Raw genomic sequence first — 18,304 nt, forward strand, 5'->3', positions numbered from 1 at the left:
CAAAGAGGTATTAAAAATTAATTTAGGAAGTGTTTTTCACCCTCTCAAGTGAAGTTCCTGATGATTTTCAGCCTTCAGGTTGAATCCATCTTATACTACCAGTAGCCATAGTTCTAAATTACATAAAACCTGACCCCAGCATCCACTGAAACTCTCCTCAGATGCCAAACAGGCCTTGCCATAACCTAACAGCAGAAATCCCTATCTAATCAATGCAAGTGACGTGAGTAAAATGTGAGAGGTGGGGTAGGTAGTATCATGCCATGTAGCATTAAGTGGCAGCAGCAGCATGTATGACTAATTTGTGCTACAGGCTTAGAAATGACAGCCACAGAAGCTAGGAGAAAGGGCTGTAGTCTCCCAAATCTATGATCTAGCTGTGGTTGTCAAACATAGCAGATTTCTTGGCATCAACATCTGTCCCTGAAGCAAGCAGCAATTACAGCACTTTGCAGCACTGCAAGCCATTCTGACAGCTTTCAGCTCAGCCTGCAAAGAGATTTGATGGTCCTGGCCACACTTAGCAAAATAAACTAGGATTCCCCACTCCCTGCTTTGCATGGGCCACTACTCAGACCAAAATGATTTCTCCATACATGCCTCTATACACATATTTGTTGCAAGCTTAGTTAATTTTTGCTGAAACACCAATTTTAAAAGTCTGTGGCTTCTAATGTACAGAAACTTTGCCAGGCCCAAGTAAAGAATAATAGAAATTCACTTTAGGTCATGTTAAGAAATAGAGCAGCTGATGAATGTTCTGTTGTCAGGTAAGGCAAGAAGGAAGTGCTCTCTTGGATTATCTCACAGGAATAAAAAATAAATAAATTAGATAATAAAGTGAGCATTGCTAATCTGTGTATTATTTGTTTCTGCTGCTGTGAGAGAGGCAAGGTAATTCATGTTGCTTTTAGCTTGTTGACATAATGAGATACATCATGGCAATGATACATCAGTAACTGGTCTGCCATCTTAATAAATAATAAAGCAGATTAACATTCATCATATTGCTTATTGCTCATGAAACCCACTTTATCTATTCATATCTAAAACATCAGGTTGATGGAACCATTTAGCTAGCATCAATGTTGCAGCAATCATTTCAGGAGAATCCATATTAAAGAGGTTTACTGTATTCCTTTCTCTTTCTACTTCAGGCCACAATTAGAAAGACAACTGTTTAAGAACTCTCACAATTGTATTTTATTTGACATCAGCAATACACTGGAGTATAATAGGAACAATTTTTTTTGCACAATCTTTCTTGCAAGATGGATTTATTTTCCAAATACATAGATGTTCATAATACAGGAAGGTAACAGTTAAGCTGCACAATAGCAAAACAAGTTGACAGCTATCAAACCACCTTTTAAGTTTGTTAGTATAGTCAGGTGACCAGCATTGAACATATCATTCAAATAATTTAGTTAACCTCTGATTCTTCAAATCTTCCCAGCCACATTGTTCCATGCAACTAAAATGTGCACCAAGAACAGTGTAAAAGAATTCAACAAAAGGCTTCCCTTGCTTTGATTTCCTTTCAGTTTTTCCCCATGTATGAGCCAATACAAAGGGATAAACATCAGAATTTGGAATGGCACAGGAACTCTTGCAACATGCATCCAGGTCAGCCACATGTTGCAGAAGTAGTAAGTTATTGACAGAGAAGATAGAACTTTCCTACAGGGGGTGTTTAAAAAGCATTTTTACTGTGTTTGCTTTAAGTGTATTTTCTGCATGCCACTACTTTTACAGAAAAAAAAATATAAAAGTACTTCCAAAAGCTTCATATATTTCACTGGGAGTCTTCCTTGCAATGTCTAAGCCTAAACCCAGATGTTTTGGTTGCAATGGACAGGGCTTCTCAGGAAAAGAAAAGCTTACAGTAAAACAAAATATCAGTAAATATCACATTTTTTATTTAACTTCTTTTTATTTTCAGCTTAAAATGACACAATATATATGACATATAGCAGCAGCTACACATCACATATAAATTTTTTTTTTGGGGGGGAGGGGTTCCTGATACACAGGTCTTAAACTTCGAATTAGCACAGAAGTTGGTATCTCCCAGTCTGCCCCTCAGCTGTGAATTTGTGAGTAGAAAGAGTGAGAGAAAGGATCTCCATCATTTGGATTTTAACAGCTCATTCAAGTGCCCCAGCAGTTTGGAATATCAGGACTGGCAGAGTGCAAGGGTGGTAGATAAAGGTGAGAAAAAGGTACCCAGGGCAACTTCTAGGTGCCTTATTTACTTACTACCAGCAAGTCAACACTGTGTTTGCATATGGACTTTTAACACACTGTCTCTGCTCTGGATGCCTGCTAGTGATGCAGCACAGAGCACAAGTTAGTCATCCAGAAAATCAGAAACCTGAAAACTTTTGTCTGTTCTACAACTGACCCGTATCTCAAGCAGCCAAACTTGGTTTATGCCACTGCACTAGCACTGGATCTTGAAACCCACCCCTAAATCCTTACTCACCATTCCTTAGGACTCCAGCCCTACTAACACTGTGCCTTCTGCTTGACTGCCAGGGTTTATCTGCCCCTGGCATGGATGCACACCCTCTCCCTGCCCAGATTCTGCTGTCCACCTGGGGTGGAGATGTGATGCATAGAGAGCCTGTGGCCAAAGGGAAGGCGTGGGAATCCCACACCATCCCAGAAACTGCTGCTCCTCACCTCAGCCACTCAGCCACATAGCAAGGGAGCAAAGTCAGGGACAGAACTTGAGCAAACCAAAACAGTGCAAAAGTAGCAGAACACGCCAAAGATTGGTTTAGATTGTTCATTTTGGAAGTTTAGAACAGCTAATGAGAAGCCCTTAAACTCAATTCAACTCTAACATCTTACCTCAGGAAAATGCCTCAGCTGTTCTTATCCAGAACTGGGATACCTTGTCCTGCTGAACAGATTGCTCCACCACTTACAAAAACATGCTCCAAACTCAGCAAGGCCAGCACTGAGTGCTCTCTTAAATGGATTGATATATTGAACCTAAAAATTCCTAGGTCTTCCACAGTTCACCCATGGCATAGCAGAGAGAAATCATGGAAGTGTACAGGGAAGCTGGTTAATTGCATATTTAGTAAGATCAACTTAGAATGTGAAGATCAAAGACAGCCTTTTTTTCACTCACATATCTTTTCTTATCTGATTTCACTATATTTATGTATATGATAGCCAGAGAAGAAGCGAGAAGTAGCATTTTAAAACCTCTCCACAGAATCTTCCCACCTTTTGTTTATATATTGTCTCCACATTGTCCAAAGAGAAAAAATATAATCCATGTATTTATTAAATGGCTACTGAATATCCCACAGCTAAACTTAACAGAAAATCCACATGCATTTCACCTTACTTTCCTAAGTGAAATGTCTACAAATAAAATTCACATTTTCGGTACAGAGAAAATATTTTTGTATATAAAATGTTTAAAGATTTAACTAAATATCCTCCAAATTAGAGATTTTCTTTGAAAACAAAAGCTATCTTTGTGAGATAATCATAGACAGAAGTTTGCATAGAAGTGTTTCCTACCTTCCTGAAGTTTGCAATGGAGCTTTTGATTTCCATGTCTGCAGGTGAGGAAGCCTCTTTTAAAAAAAAAGTTTAAAAATGAGAAGAATTCAGCTTGATTTTGTTCTTAATAATTATGCAACAAAATGGAAAAACGTGCATAATTATGCAACAAAATAGAGCATCAAAGAGAACCCCCTTTTCCCAGTGTTTAAGTTACAGGAGAGATGGTGGGGGCATAATAAGTAGACCGACAAAAAGTCAGCACTGCAGTTCTGTCTCTGGGAAGGCCCACAAGCTGCTGACTGTGGGTACTTACCTGGCAGCAGCACTAAGCATCTTCTGTTTCATTACCAGACCTGTATTTGTCACTCCCACCACTCTTCACTTCAGAGCATTTAGCAGATAGGCAAGGAGCAGACAAGGAGCAGAACACCTTGGTGCTCCTCTGGGACCTTCTGTGCTGTTGCTGAGCAGTGCTGACCTGAAGGAAGTTTTCACTCTGCCCTATTTTGTACTCCAAAAAAGCATTTTCCATCTCCCTCCCACTGCTCCAAAGACCCTGTTGCACTACAGGACAGCTTGGATGCACAGCAACATGAGGGCATCCCAGCTGGCAGCAGAAGCTGCCTCACATCTTTTCAGCCTTCTAGCCACAGCACCAGAACCCTTAGGGAAGATTAACTGTGCTGATCCTCGGGCAGGATTTGCAGTTGGAGCTGAATTCCACATTGCACTCAGCTTGCTCCTACGCTGCCTATTTGGAAAAGGGGTTTAGGGGGCATTTTCTTAAGTGGCTTAATCCAATATAAGCTCTGCTCAGCCTCTGAGAGAGGCAGCCACACTCTCCTTACCCTCTGTTTCTGACCACAGACTCCCATCTTCTCCCACACGAGCAGCACAACAGCTCTCATGCACCCACTGTGGGTACACACACACACACACACACACACCTTTGCCTTTTGTGGATCCAAGCTCTGCAAGTGCCAGCTTGTGAATGTACATTTTCAGACATGGCAACTCTAAATGCAGGTGCAGCCCACACGCTGTAGCACTGACTGGATTATCAGAAATGCTCAGTACCAAACAGCTCCCGTGAATTCAGGTACAAGAATGAAGTCTTCAGATTTAGTAGGAAAGCATAATACTTTTAAAAAAACCTGGTTTTTACTGTAATGAAAGCTGTTTTTTTCACCCACATCCCCTCTAATAACTGAATTAAATCAGAGACAGCATGCTCTCTATTTAGTGTCTTAAACATAAAGCAAGTTAATTCTAAACATTCCAAAGTGCTTCATTACTGAAAATTAAATGTATAGAGCACCAGAAAGATTATTTTTTTTAATGTTACTGTTTACATTTTTGGTTGAGAAATGTTCTAAAACAAAGGGAAGCAGTAAAACTTAATAAAACTCATTCTTTTCCCTTTCCTATTCTGTCTCCTAATTCTTCCTGGCTGACAAAGAAAATACCATTTTTGCAAACAGCTTCAATGGAACACAAATGTTTATAATAGGACATTAGACACTTTTCTTTAATACTTTCTCATTATACTTATAATGAAGGAATAATTATTTCTAGGCTGTTTCCTGCCAGATGCAGTTCTAGTACCTCTAATAGGACATATCTTAAAATAACTGCTTGGTAGCAAGAATTAATTTTTTCATCCATACTCATGTTTTCCCTTCTCTCCTTTTCTCTCTCTTCAAATAACTTCATTGATTTGTGTCTTTCAAAAATTCTGGCCTCTTTTTTTGTTGTTTTTTTTTAGTCCATGACTTGTCATTGATATAATACACAAAATCACCTCTGTGGAGGAAAAATGACCACAGGGGCACAGGAGGTTTGAGACAGCCTGAGAGAGCCTCTGTTTTAATGACAGTGGAGGGAAGGGCAGAATCCTCAGGCTGTGGTTTCACACCATCATTAACCCAGCTCAAAGCATCAATCCAGGCTCTCCACACCCTCCTTTGTACCAGCACTGAGATGGGAGCCAGATCAGACAGACCCCACTACTACCAACCAGCTAAAAGGAAACAAGACAAAATTGGGGGTTTAGCTGGACAAGTTATTTCAGCCTGCTTCCCCACAAACACTGAAATTCTTCCCCACACACAAAGCAAGGCAATAAAGAAGAAGGTGAGAGTGCTACACTCAGTAGTAATGTACACTTATGGTGTAGTCTCAAAAAAAGCTTGCAAAAAGCTCATGGATTCTGCTTGTAGCCTCTCTGGTGCAGACTGCTCCAGAAGATGGCAGAACATAAGCCAGCTCCAATTCAGAAGCCTCTAAGAATAAACATGCCCTGAGTCCTGCCTTGCCCAATGTGCTTCATCAGCCCTTCAAACGTGGGTTAAGTATTCAAGACCAGAATTTTTCACAGGTGGATTATTTTTTACCAGAAAAGCACTGCTGGTATTGATTTGCAAAGGCATGTATCTATGAAACAAATATTTTAAAGTGATTGCTCAAGAGCTCTGGTTATCTGAAACACCTCAAATCTCCACCACTCCTCTGGTGATAGAGAATGTTGCCACAAAATAACAAAAAAAATGAAATACATGTACATACAGAATCATCTACTTATGAAAGGTTCATTTGACAACCTGGCACATCCTAACAGAAAAGGAGACTTTCAAGCTTGCAAATATAAAGCATACTGTGACATTACTCTTAGTAATAAGGTTAGATATCTCATATTTCAAAATAACTTTGAAGAAATACTTGTAGACATTCTTTACTTCTGAGACCTCCATCCTCATAGCAATTTTACTTACCATGGAGATGAGCCACCAGCACAAGATGATGATGCAAGACAAAGCAGTACTCAACTAATTTTTTCAATGTATTGAGTTCAGAAGTAGAGCTGAGTGTTTCATACTGTCATCTGCTTCTTCTACCAAACTCCAGTTAAGTCTTTTCCAAGGATGAAAACATATTCACAATCAATGGTTTCCTTTAGTGTTTCTTTATGTCATCAGATCATCCACAGACTGCTGTCAGTTAACAGCAACCTGGATACTGCATTCACAAAAACACTAAGCAAATGTTTTTGTGAATGCAGCAGCAAGATGACCAGCAAGATGACCAGCAGGAAATAACCCAGATTTCATGCTACTTGAAGATTAATTCAGTAATGTCACACTCTTTCTCCAGATCTTTTTCTTGAAAACAGGTATATGAAGACAGTGATAAAAAAAATACCTACCTCACATGGTATTTTCCATCCAGAAAGGTACTCTTTCAATATAGAACTATTAGCAAGTGCATCTTGACTCTGCTTCCTTAAAATTCAGGGAAATTATATTATTTCAAGGAATATATATATGTATATACACACACACACATATATATATACATATATACATATATATATATATATATGTATATGTACTCAGGCTGCAACAGCATTAGTATTTTTAAATGCTAGAACTACACTATTTTTTTTAAAACCATTAAAAAATTGATGGGAGTTTGGAGGGTTTTCTAAAAAAGGGAATCACCAAGGCTTTTGTTTTGCCAGTGTTATTTTTATTTTGAAAAAGCCATCATGCTCTCCATTCCTCTTGCACAAGAAAATGAAACTAGAATTATGACCAAAAATATAGTGAACTGCAATGGATACTAACTGGCTTTCTCTGAAATCCTTTCCAGCGGAATAATACAAAAAGCATGAGGAAGTCTAAGAGATACTTTTAGATGCAATAAGTTATGGACTAGAAGACAAAGCTATTTAATTCTGAAATAAATACCTACCAATTTCTAACTCATGTGAAAGCAAATTATATTTTGCAAATTCTATCAATTTTACAATAATTGCATTTTTCATTCCCTCCAGTTAACACAGAATATAACATTAGCAAAGAGAGATCTTTACAGGGTGCTCTGTACTTCGCACTACTCTCACTTGCCTGGGATGTGGCAAAAATTTACTTTCAGTCTGATTTACTCAGAACACACTGAAACTCTCCCCACATTCACATTCTCCAAAATAGCCACATCTTGACTCTGAGAAGAGGCCTACAAATGAGGACGGTACAAATTAACGCATATCAGACGCTTTCAAAATGGCACATTTTTCCTTCCAGTAAACTTCCCTTTTAAAGTAAACTGAAGAAAATTAAAAACACATACTGGTGCCAGTGGATAAAAGTAGAGATTCTTAAAAAAATGTAAACTCACCTTGGAAGCCCACAGTGAAAGAAATGCAGGATCTTGAAAAAAAAAAACTAAATAATTTTAAAAGATGCTACTGTCATTTAACTTAATTTTTTTCTTGGATTTTTCCCCATTTTTTGGGGGGTTGGTGTCTGGTGGTTAATACTGATCCCCATAATGCTATTTGCCTCTCAGATTTTCATTGAGTATGAAATTTGTTCATGCAGTCTTGTTCTACCACATATAAATAGAGCAGCAATAAAGCTTATGCTTTATTGCTTTACTCCTGTCAGAGTATGAAGGGAAGCGTCTCCTTTTCTCCCCACTTAGCACTGACCTGCTGCAAACTTACTGCTGTATAGCCCTGAAGTTCTGTAAGATTCTACAACTCTGATCATCCTTGGCTTGATCAATATCATCAGCAGATGTTATACTAAACCTAGGCTTCTCAACACTACAGCTGCTTTTTTCCTAATCTATTTTTCAATATTAGGATTAAATAAAAACAAAGGTGGGTTTTTGTCAGCCATCTGTATTGCAATTCATAACCAGCGCTAGCCACACAGACCCCTTCTATTTTAGTGAGGTCAAGCCCTTATTGGCAAGTCCCAGGAAGGCAAGGAACTCACTAAAATTTCTTTCCTCCTTCCAAGTTAAGCAAAAGTTATAAGAAGTGTGCAAAGTCCATGATCTATTCTGCTACTCAAGCAGAGCTCTGGCAATTCTTGGGATTTGTATGTGTAGTGTGCTGCTATAGCACACTGAAAAAGGGTCTCCTAAGGCATCTGTAGGATCTATGGAAAAATGTCCTGGATGGCCAATGTGTGTCCCTTACAAAGCCTGTGTGTCATTTCTCCCATTCTGGCCTTCCCTACACTTCTAACAGCATGAGGAATATGGAAAGTCAGGCTTTGGATAAATTGGATAAATAGATACCGCATACCCTGACAGTCTCACATGGCACACAGACAATGAGCTACAGCATTAAGGGACACAGAGGCCAAATGACACACAGGAGGTGCACAGTACAGTGGAAGAAGATGGAATTCTGGGCATATAAAAAAGCTGAGTTCATTCAATTTTTGGTAGAAATACTGGTAAATCCTATTAAATACATTTACTTGGTTCCCCCATTTCTGGGTAAGGTCCATTCTGAATGTTGAAGATGATGAGATGCCAAAGGCTACACTTGAACACCCTGTAATCAATAACTCTCAGGTCCTGTTAACAGAAGAGCTCTAATCACATTCCCTATTAAACTATTTACCTCTTTCATTCAATTATCATCCAGTTTACTTGCCTGATGAAAGGGTAATATAGAGTGGATAACTAAGCAGTTTAAAGTCTTTTTTGCCCTTCAAAGACACATGGGAGAAGAAATGCACTACCAACATCCATTTGATAGACACAAGTCCCTTTTAATAGGCGGAAAAACAGATTCCAGTACTGCTGGTGAGCTCCAAGAGTTCAGGTCACCTTGAAGGGCTGGAGGCTAAGCTGGCAACCTTTCTCATCTTCATTATTTTCAGTTGCAGTGAAACCTGTTAACAGTGGGCTCACAATTGACTACAAACCACACGTCAGTTCCTGTAAAGGCAATCTTCCTGAACTAAGTTTTTAACTGTTTTTCTCAAGTGGCTGCATTAGTGGTCAGGGCTGCATCACTGCAATCTGTGGGAGTATTGCTGCTGGTAACAATGTCTCTGAGGAAATATCAGCGGACAACTACCTCTATTTCCTTGTAAAGATTTTTGTCTTTCTCTCCAGTTTCCTTTCCTCGTTGATAGATGTGAACTTATCTGAAGTGTTTAGTTAGTTTTAAACCAGCATGATACTGTCAAAAAAAAATTGTTCAACAAAGCCAATAGAAAAAAAAGAACAAAAACCTAAAAATATAGCTCCTGTAGAGTTCATCTCACTGAACCTCATCTCTAATAAGCTGTTCGGTCACTGAAATGACACCTGCAATGTTCTCCCTTAGGATTTTAGTTAGCAGATTTGGGCTGCTATATTAAGCACATAGCTCCTTTTGTGCTTTCAAGTTATGGTATCACTGGTATATTGCAGTGCTCTTTTTTGTTTTACTGTCTCTGATCATCCAGGGAGATTAAAAATAATTAGGAACAACTGTTAACAATAAATTCCTATTTACATTGTCCACATGTAATTTGGAAAGGTAATTATGGCAATTTCTTCATATGATGCAACATAAAAATGTAGTAAAGTTCAATAAATTAGTCCTAGACTCATCATGATTTTTTTTAATGTACTTCATTTTGAATTTAGGCATGGAAGTTTTGGAACTTTTGGTACTTCAGAAATACACTGGATATTTAAAGTAGGTAACTTTTTCTGTGGTATCATTAAAAATTTCTCCCAAAATGGAAGCATAGAAATAAATACTTGTAGTTTATTATTTTTGCAGTTCTTTTTCCTCCTTTTAAGTCTTTAAACAGAAACTACGAGTGAATTGAAGCAGCAAATTTAGATCAATCTTAGCTTGAACTAGTGTTGATCCCACGGAATGATGCACTAGAAAAAGCTGATTATAAAATCACTATACAGGGATGGGTGGAAAGAACAGACAACTGTTTCTAATGAATTGTTTAAAGTTCTGCCTGTGAGAGAACATCCTTGGTTTTCATCACAGAAAAAAAGCAAAGAGTAATTCATTAACTTCTGGTGCAAATATTAAGTTCTCCACACAGCAGGTCACCATTTTTCATGCTAGACGTATTTTATCACCTGCGCAATTATAAACAATAATTGCCAGAGGTTTCACTTTGTTTATTCTGGTTTAACCAAATAAATAATCCCTTGCATACCATCTTCTATTCCAACAATTTGTAACAATGTGACCTAATTAGAGAGGAAACAGCTACAGCAAATAGCAGTGCATCCAAAGATACAAACTACTGCAGTTGGACATCATGCACGGGTGCTCCATTTCCAGTTCTCCATTATGCCACACAATTTTTTCCTAATGAGTGCTGTAGTCTCAACCATCTTCCAGATGTAGAAGATGAAAAAGGAAAGAACCATACCTGGCCCTTTGAGAGCACCCCTTATGGAAAAGAAAGACTTAGGCAACTGATTATATCACTCCATTATAATAAAAGTTACATAAGGCATTTCCACTGCATTCTATCATCTACAGTTCATTATTACACATGAAAGAACCATCTGGGATCCATACTGCACACTGCAGTATCTCTTGCCAGCTATCTCCCAGGTCCCACAAGTTAAAGGTCAGATTCTCAGCCATGAGCTGGCTAAAAGGCTTGGAGAGACAGAGGCACAGTCATAGTTTTACCATTATGGGGCTTTTTACCCTGACTCTTGTCCCAGCATAGTCTAGGGCAGTCTTATGGCTCCCTTTTGTTGCCAGCAGCTTGTGGTCTCCAGAAGTCCCTTGGTCATTCTCTGGGCACAGAACCACTGAACACTCACCTGATCTGCCCTGCAGCACAAGACTTTGACAATAGGCCACCAATCTCCTATCCAGTCAGCTGAAGCTCAGGATTACTCCAGACCCTTTAAAGGCACAGCCAGAGCATAGCTGAGAATTTGGCCCTTGATTCTCACTTGTCACCTGCACAGAAACACTAACCATTTGCCAAGCCAGACAGTTCTCTACAAACATTTCTTTTATTTATTGGCAATTCGTTTTCTATCTGTTCTAGTGAAAATAATGTTTATGATTAGGATTTCTATCAGGTTTAACTATTCAACTCTTTAATAATGTTGCCTGCTTGCATACTGCAATTTGGTAAGAAAAGCACCTATCTATGCCACAGTTTAAAGTGAAAAAATGGATTGTAAATTAACATTTTTAGCCTGGGATCCACCTAGAAAGTTTACTTTCTTATACCACAGCAGTCCTTCTCAAAAAGAGTGTCTTTCATTCACTCAGTGACATGCCACACTCATCCATGCACAGGAAATGGGGCTTTTTTTGCTTAATTTTCAAGCCACTTTTAAAACTGTGTTGAAAATTTAACTTGACACAAACATTACATAAGGAGGTGGAGGGGGGAATGGAATATGTGTTTAAAGGAAATCAGGAGTGTAACTGAAAAGTATGGGGGGAAAAAACAAAAAACAAACCAAAACCCAAATCATCCAAAGAAAAAGCAAAGAATTTAAATGAAAAGTTGAACATTGTGGTCTGGTCCTCATCTACTACAACTGATGTAATTTAGGAATAAATCCACTCAAGCTGGTCAGCAAGGTCAAAGAAGAATCACCCACTTAAGATCACCTTACCAAACAAGAAAATCCAATTTTGAGAATTACATCAGATTTCAGATTTTACAAGGTTCACTCATTCTTAGTTTGGTGTGAGAATTTCCCAGGTTACAATGCAAAATAATGCTTAGTAAAAATATACGGAGCTCTACAACTCCTTTGCATAACTTTCCTGGAGTTGCACTCTCCCAGGCTGGACTCTCTTCCCTTTTGCTGCTATTGATTTTCTTCCCCCCATTCTGTCGATTTTAATCTAGCAGGGAAAGTCCTTTTCTAGCAAGCACTGTCAAAATATACAGACCTCACAACTCAGAGAATGCAATGCTGTGTCCAGACAGCAGTGCTGGGTGCCTCAGGCATTTGTGATAGCCAACATGCATATTCCTAGCAGTCAGATGTGTTCCACTGCACAGCCGTGCACCTCTGCCTCTGATTTCTTTCAGGTGCATGTTCCTTCCAATTGCAAGTTCTGTGCAGCCAGAGTAGCTTAAATCAAGCAAGTGTTGGTTCATTGCTGGCTGAAGGGAGGAAGACCCATTACTGTTACCCATTACTCTGTTAAGAGTTAACAAATTATCCCCAGTAACTCCAGCCTTTAGAACGGGAAAGTACCACACAGCTTTTATAAATAAGAATTACTGACCTTTTTAAATAGTTTCAAAAGAAGAAACTCTGCATCAAATGTGAGTATAATTTAGGAACTACTACATAGCAGCAAAACTACATTAGACTTTCTGATTTTTCCATGGTATCCTTGGATAGATACACCACCCAGTAGACCATGTTAAATGCTCCAAAGGTAACAGGAAATAAAATGCGTGCATATTTGTCTATCTTACTCGTGCCAGAGTGGGAGGTGGGGGGAGGAGGTGGTGTGACAGCAGATGGCTTTGCAGATGCTCCTAATGTATTAGGTGTGGTGGTCTGAATCTGCTCCAGTCTAGATCCAAGCAAGTGCTGAATGGAAGGGGATCCAGCTGTGGCATGCTGGGATACAAATCCAGTTAAAATTGGGGTAGAAGGAGGAGCTGGAGGGGTAGCTCTTGCAGAGGATAATGTCTCCGATGCGTTGATTCGTGTGAAAGGGTTGGGACTTGATGCAGAAAGGGAGTGGGGGGTAATGTCAGAAGACCCCTGAGCTACAGAGGGAGGCTGGACAGAGCTGTGCCTTGTGTCAATTCGGCTCCCACCATCAGCTTCAGACTGTACTGTGGCATTTGTTCTTTTCCTCACATTTGAATTGGCATCTGTACTCTGCAAAGTTACAAAAAAATACTTGTCATTCTTTAAATAAACACTCAAACAAAAGCAATGGAAACTATAATCAAGCACTATCCAAGTAATACTCACAAATATAACCATAGCTGATCCTGAAGAACAAAGATACCAAAAAAATTATGAAAATGGATTTAATACCATATAAAGTGACAAACAAGAATTCCTTTTACCTGTGGCTGGAATACCAGAGTGAAGACATCACACTCCATGTGGTGCAGTACCTATATAAACTGAATACCATGAAGCTAAGGATTCTCAGGCTAGAGTCACACCTTTTTCCAGGCTCAAGCTCAAAACAAGATTCCCCAATGTCACCTCTTTCTCTGATGACATAAAAACATTCTAGATGCAACTTTCCAGCCATGAAGGTTTGTTTATTCTATATATCTCCAGAAAAATAACCACCATATACTAGGAACCCTACTCCTCTACAGAAGAGGCTGTTAAAATGCAAGTATTCAGCAAACCAAGTTGCCACATTGCTATTCCTTCAGAAATAAAGCCAGTGCTTTTTCACATCAACCATAGGCAATAAATTAACCAAGCACAACTGAACCAGGGAATAAATTAGTCTCTCATCAATTACTCCTCTCCGTTCATTAGGTAAGAGAAGTGGTGAATTCTCCATCACTTGGTGTCTTCAGGCAAGTCTGGATGTCTTTCTGAAAGATATTCTTCAACCAAATAGCACTTATTAGGCTGCATGAGAAACCAAAATACAGATAAGGAAGTACAGGAATAGAAAATCCATCAGAATTTAACATTCTGACTTTTGGGAGTAGGACTTGGCTTCTGCCTTTATTCTCTGCACTTAACAGGAAGACTAACATGTCCTGAACTTCCTTCTGGAAAGGTATTTAAAGACTTCTGACCTTCAGCAATGCACCTAAATATGATGTAAAACATATAATACTTTAGATATAATATGTGAATATCTTCTAATTAAGAAACTAACTGATTTCCAGAAGACAAAGACTTGAGGACAGATAGGGTACATAGGTCTAAATACAGACAGGATGAAACAACCACTAGTTATATATAAAAAGTCCTATGTTTTATGCCTCTCTGATGATTCCCAAGCATTGCCCTGCACCATACCAACTGTGCCTTTGGCTCCCCTTCCCTCCAGCCTTCCCAGAGAACCCTGCCAAAGCTCACAGCAGAACTCAAAGGGAGAGAAAGCAGGCAGCAATGTCTTTCCTCCTTCGTCCAACAGCAGCTCTCTCCAGCCAAGTGACAGAGCAGTAACAGAGACTAGGTTAGGTGTTATTCAAGTACTAGCAGTACCTTGAGTAGTGACAAGAGTGACACTGTGTCTGTCTGCTACACCAATTGTGCTTTCACTGTTCTGCTCAAGGAAACCAAGAAATTGAAGCTAAAAAGAAATCTAAAAAAAAAAACCTTAAAAAAAAAAATCAAATTACTTGATAGTATTCCCATCATGACCAGAATGCTGGTCCCTAATCCTGTTAATTGCAGTACAAATCTGTCACTGGCAATACTGTTGGCCTGAATTTATCTGAAACTGTCACAGCTTTATACCTGTTCATGTCTGATGTATTTGCCAGCTCACAGTTGATATATCAAATAATCCGTCTTAAATTTCAGTTTTCCTTCCTGCATAGAAGCATGTCAATCCCTTTTATTTATTATTCTGCATCTGCAATCCAAAGAAGCAGAGGACTAGAAGAAACTGGTTTTTCCTAAAGAAACACTAATTTACTGTTTGATAGAGAAGCCCAAGTCACACTTTGGGAAGTGCAGAAGTACACACAGATGTGAAATTTGGATACTTTCATACTAGGGTTGTCAATGACCCAGGAACAGTAAAGCCATTTTCAAGACTGCTAAATTGAAATGATAAAGTACAATCAGGACAGGGGTACATTTACTAGAGACTTAGTAATACCTGGCAGAGTGCTGCATGTCACTTGAAGGCTTGCAAAACTAAGCAGATGGAAGTCATCAATGCTCACTGCCCAAAACAACATCTCTGTGCCATGGAGAAGCTGGCACTAGTCAATGAGAGGAGGTGAGTTTTATCTTTTACATGCAGATCCTTGGACAACCTGGCTTGCTCAAGTGTCACCCACTGTAAAGCTCTCAAGTAGTGCCTAGGAAGCAAAAATTCACAGGCTGGGGCAGGGGTTGCAAAGTAGATCTGCACTGGAACCAAGACATGTCTCAGCTCCTTCCTGTTCTCTACCTACATTAGACAAGTAGCTTAGAAGTGCTGCTGCTGCTGGAGAATGGAATTACCACACCTTCAGTCACTCCACATGCAACCAAAATGAATAGTTCAAAGAGCAATACAATAAATTAGGTGCCATTAATTTACAGAGACACCATTTTATGTTCTTACTCACTTGTACTGTCACCTCTTTCCAATGACCATCTCAGTGTATTTCCCTTTTGTGCACCATCATCTACAGACACAGGTAAGACAGACAGGCAACAGTCAGGCTCCTCACATTCCAGTCATCTCCATTTCTTTTGTACGAACTTGTTTCCATCAATATATCTGCATAATACCTCATCTTCCTCCCCAGTCCAACTGTCATCTAAATGACCAAATCAGACCTGTTGCTATTGTATTCACTACTTATCTTCCATTACGGTCTCTATTCTAGAATAAAATTACCTATACTATTTCAAATGGTCAAAATGTGTGTCTGTGTAAAACCCTAGTGGGCATTTGTTTTCTTGTTACTGACACAGGAAACTTCCAACACTTCAGAAACCCTAATTTTAGAGAGAAACACAATTTTCTCATAACATACACAAAAATGTACACATAAAGGCTGAATACAAAACATTATAAGATCTAAAAATAACACAGCATAACAAGCACCAAAAATGTGGGATCATTTTTTTAATTCCCTGGAAACCACCTTCCAATCTCTCAGAGCATGGAAATCAGAAATGGCATTTCTAACATGCTCCACAGACAGTGTATCACAGACACCCGGTTGTTGTTGCACAATGTCATTGTAATAGTTTGTATTTGTGTTCTTGAGCAGAATCTTGCTCTTGAAAGGTACTGAAACACACATGCTTCCTGGAGCACCACAGCCATGCCTTGTCAAAGCTCAGCAGAATGCGCTCTCCTTGTCAGGGTGGCTTCAACAGCACACTGACCATCATTTATCCTTCCCTTGCACTTGTTTTACTCAAGATAATATCATGACAATAGTTCCTTCTCCTCATTTAAAGCACTCAGGTATCCCTCCTTGTTGAGTTGTTTGCTTAAAAAATATCTTGCAAAAATTCTTATTACTGGTTTTATACATAGGGCTCTTCTATATTTCTCTATTCAACATTGCAAAGATAACTCAGTTCTTCCTACTAAAATAACATTTCTCCTCTGTACAGAAGCTATCTCACAACTCTACATCATCTGAAGATTAGCGACAAAGTCACTAATAAAAATATCAAGAAAGCCTGATTCTAGCAAGCCTCAATGACTCAAATTCTGTTGTAAAACATAGTAAAATACAATGCTCAGTTTGTGTTAGAAAAACATTCCACAGTCATTTCAGTTATGGTATATACCCCTAGTAAAAGGATAATGTGATAATGACAATCTGACCAACAAAATTATAAACGTATGCAAACACTTGCTACCTCCCAAAATCATTTCACTTTATCCTTTTTAAAACAACAGCACAAAACACAAAACTGCCTTTTAGTTTGGAAGCACTGACTAGGTTTGGATGGCAAGGTTTGCATGACATAGGGGCCACAGGGGTGCATTCTGTGAGAAGCTGCCAGAAACTTCCCCTGTGTCTGACAAACATGCACCTGCAGCCCATGGAAGTCCCCATGCCAGAGTGTGGAGCAGCCTGGTTTTGAAGGACTGCACTCCATGGAAGGGACCTACACTGCAGCAGCTCATGAAAACTGCAGAGCCTGGGAAGGACTCACACTGGAAAAGTTCATGGAGGACTGTCTGCCCCAGGAGGGTCCTCACACTAGAGGCAAGACAAGAATGTGAAGATTCTTACCCCAGAGGAAGAAGGAGTGGCAGAGATAACTTGTAATGAACTGACTGTAACTAAATCCCATCCCCCTGAACCACTCTAGTGCAGGAGATAAATTCAGGAGTAAAATTAAGCACAGGAAGAAGGCTTCAGAGAAGATATTTTAAAATTTAGTTTTTGTTTTCTCATTACCCTACTCTGCTTTGAGTAGTAATGAATTAAACTAATTTTCCCCAAGTTGAGTCTTTTTTGCCCATGATGGTAATTGATGAGGGATCTCTCCTTGTCCTTATCTTGACCTATGAGCTTTTTGTTGTATTTTCTCTACCCTGCTCAGTTTAGGAGAGGAGTGATAGAGCATCTCTGGTGGGCACCTGGTGTTCAGCCAGGGTCAACCCATCACAGGCACAAAAACAAGAAACATAACATGAAAATCAAATAGGAGCCAAATGAAAATTCAAGCCAAGAAAGGAAGGGCTTATCCAAAAGTAAGGATTCTTTTACGAGGGCAAGTCAGGAAAGCACTCAATTGTCCAGAGCCAACAGGACTGCTGTGCTAGTCCAGACGGGGCTCCACAGGAAACACCGAGGGCACATTTTTCACATTCTCACTCTGGATTAATACAGGTTCTGATTTTCTGGAGGTATTTCAGTAAGACTTTTGGGAGACATTTAAAATTGTGTATCTCAGGGATGCAAAATGGGAGCCTGGAAACTACCATAACATCCAGTCTATTCCACTGTGCAGTGCCAGGCTTAATAGATCTGAGAAAGATTGCCTGTCTATAAAACAACAAATTCTGCTTAGGTAAATGCTGCTTCACCTTTTCTTTGAAACAGTCTATCCATCTGATAGGTCCAATCAATTGGTACAACCAATTCCACACACACCAGAAACTCTGATCACCACCAAATCAGAAGTTGTAAGTGATTTGCTCTGATAAATCCCCCTTCAAGAGGAAACTTTCTTGCTATAGATCCTGTCAGGAGAATTCAGCCTCTGAACCTTTACTGGCAGAAACAGTATGGATGAATTTCAAAATTTTCAGTGATTTGAGTGCACAATTTCTGTCTGTGCATAATCAAAGTTCTCAAGAGCTCTGAGAATACATATATTG

General features: G+C 39.2%; 1 protein-coding gene across 1 annotated transcript in view; it reads right to left on the reverse strand.

Annotated features, from left to right (window-relative positions):
- Positions 1 to 6,641: 6,641 nt before the first annotated feature.
- Positions 6,642 to 18,304, reverse strand: part of GABRA4 (gamma-aminobutyric acid type A receptor subunit alpha4) — a 42,031-nt gene continuing 30,368 nt past the window's right edge. Inside the window, exon 9 of the mRNA XM_059470333.1 lies at positions 6,642 to 13,182. Within this exon, the coding sequence (XP_059326316.1) occupies positions 12,649 to 13,182 (534 nt within the window). The 3' untranslated portion in view covers positions 6,642 to 12,648. The remainder of the gene's footprint in view (positions 13,183 to 18,304) is intronic.

This window comes from Ammospiza nelsoni, chromosome 4 (assembly GCF_027579445.1).
Source record: "Ammospiza nelsoni isolate bAmmNel1 chromosome 4, bAmmNel1.pri, whole genome shotgun sequence".
Taxonomy (NCBI): Eukaryota; Metazoa; Chordata; class Aves; order Passeriformes; family Passerellidae; genus Ammospiza; species Ammospiza nelsoni.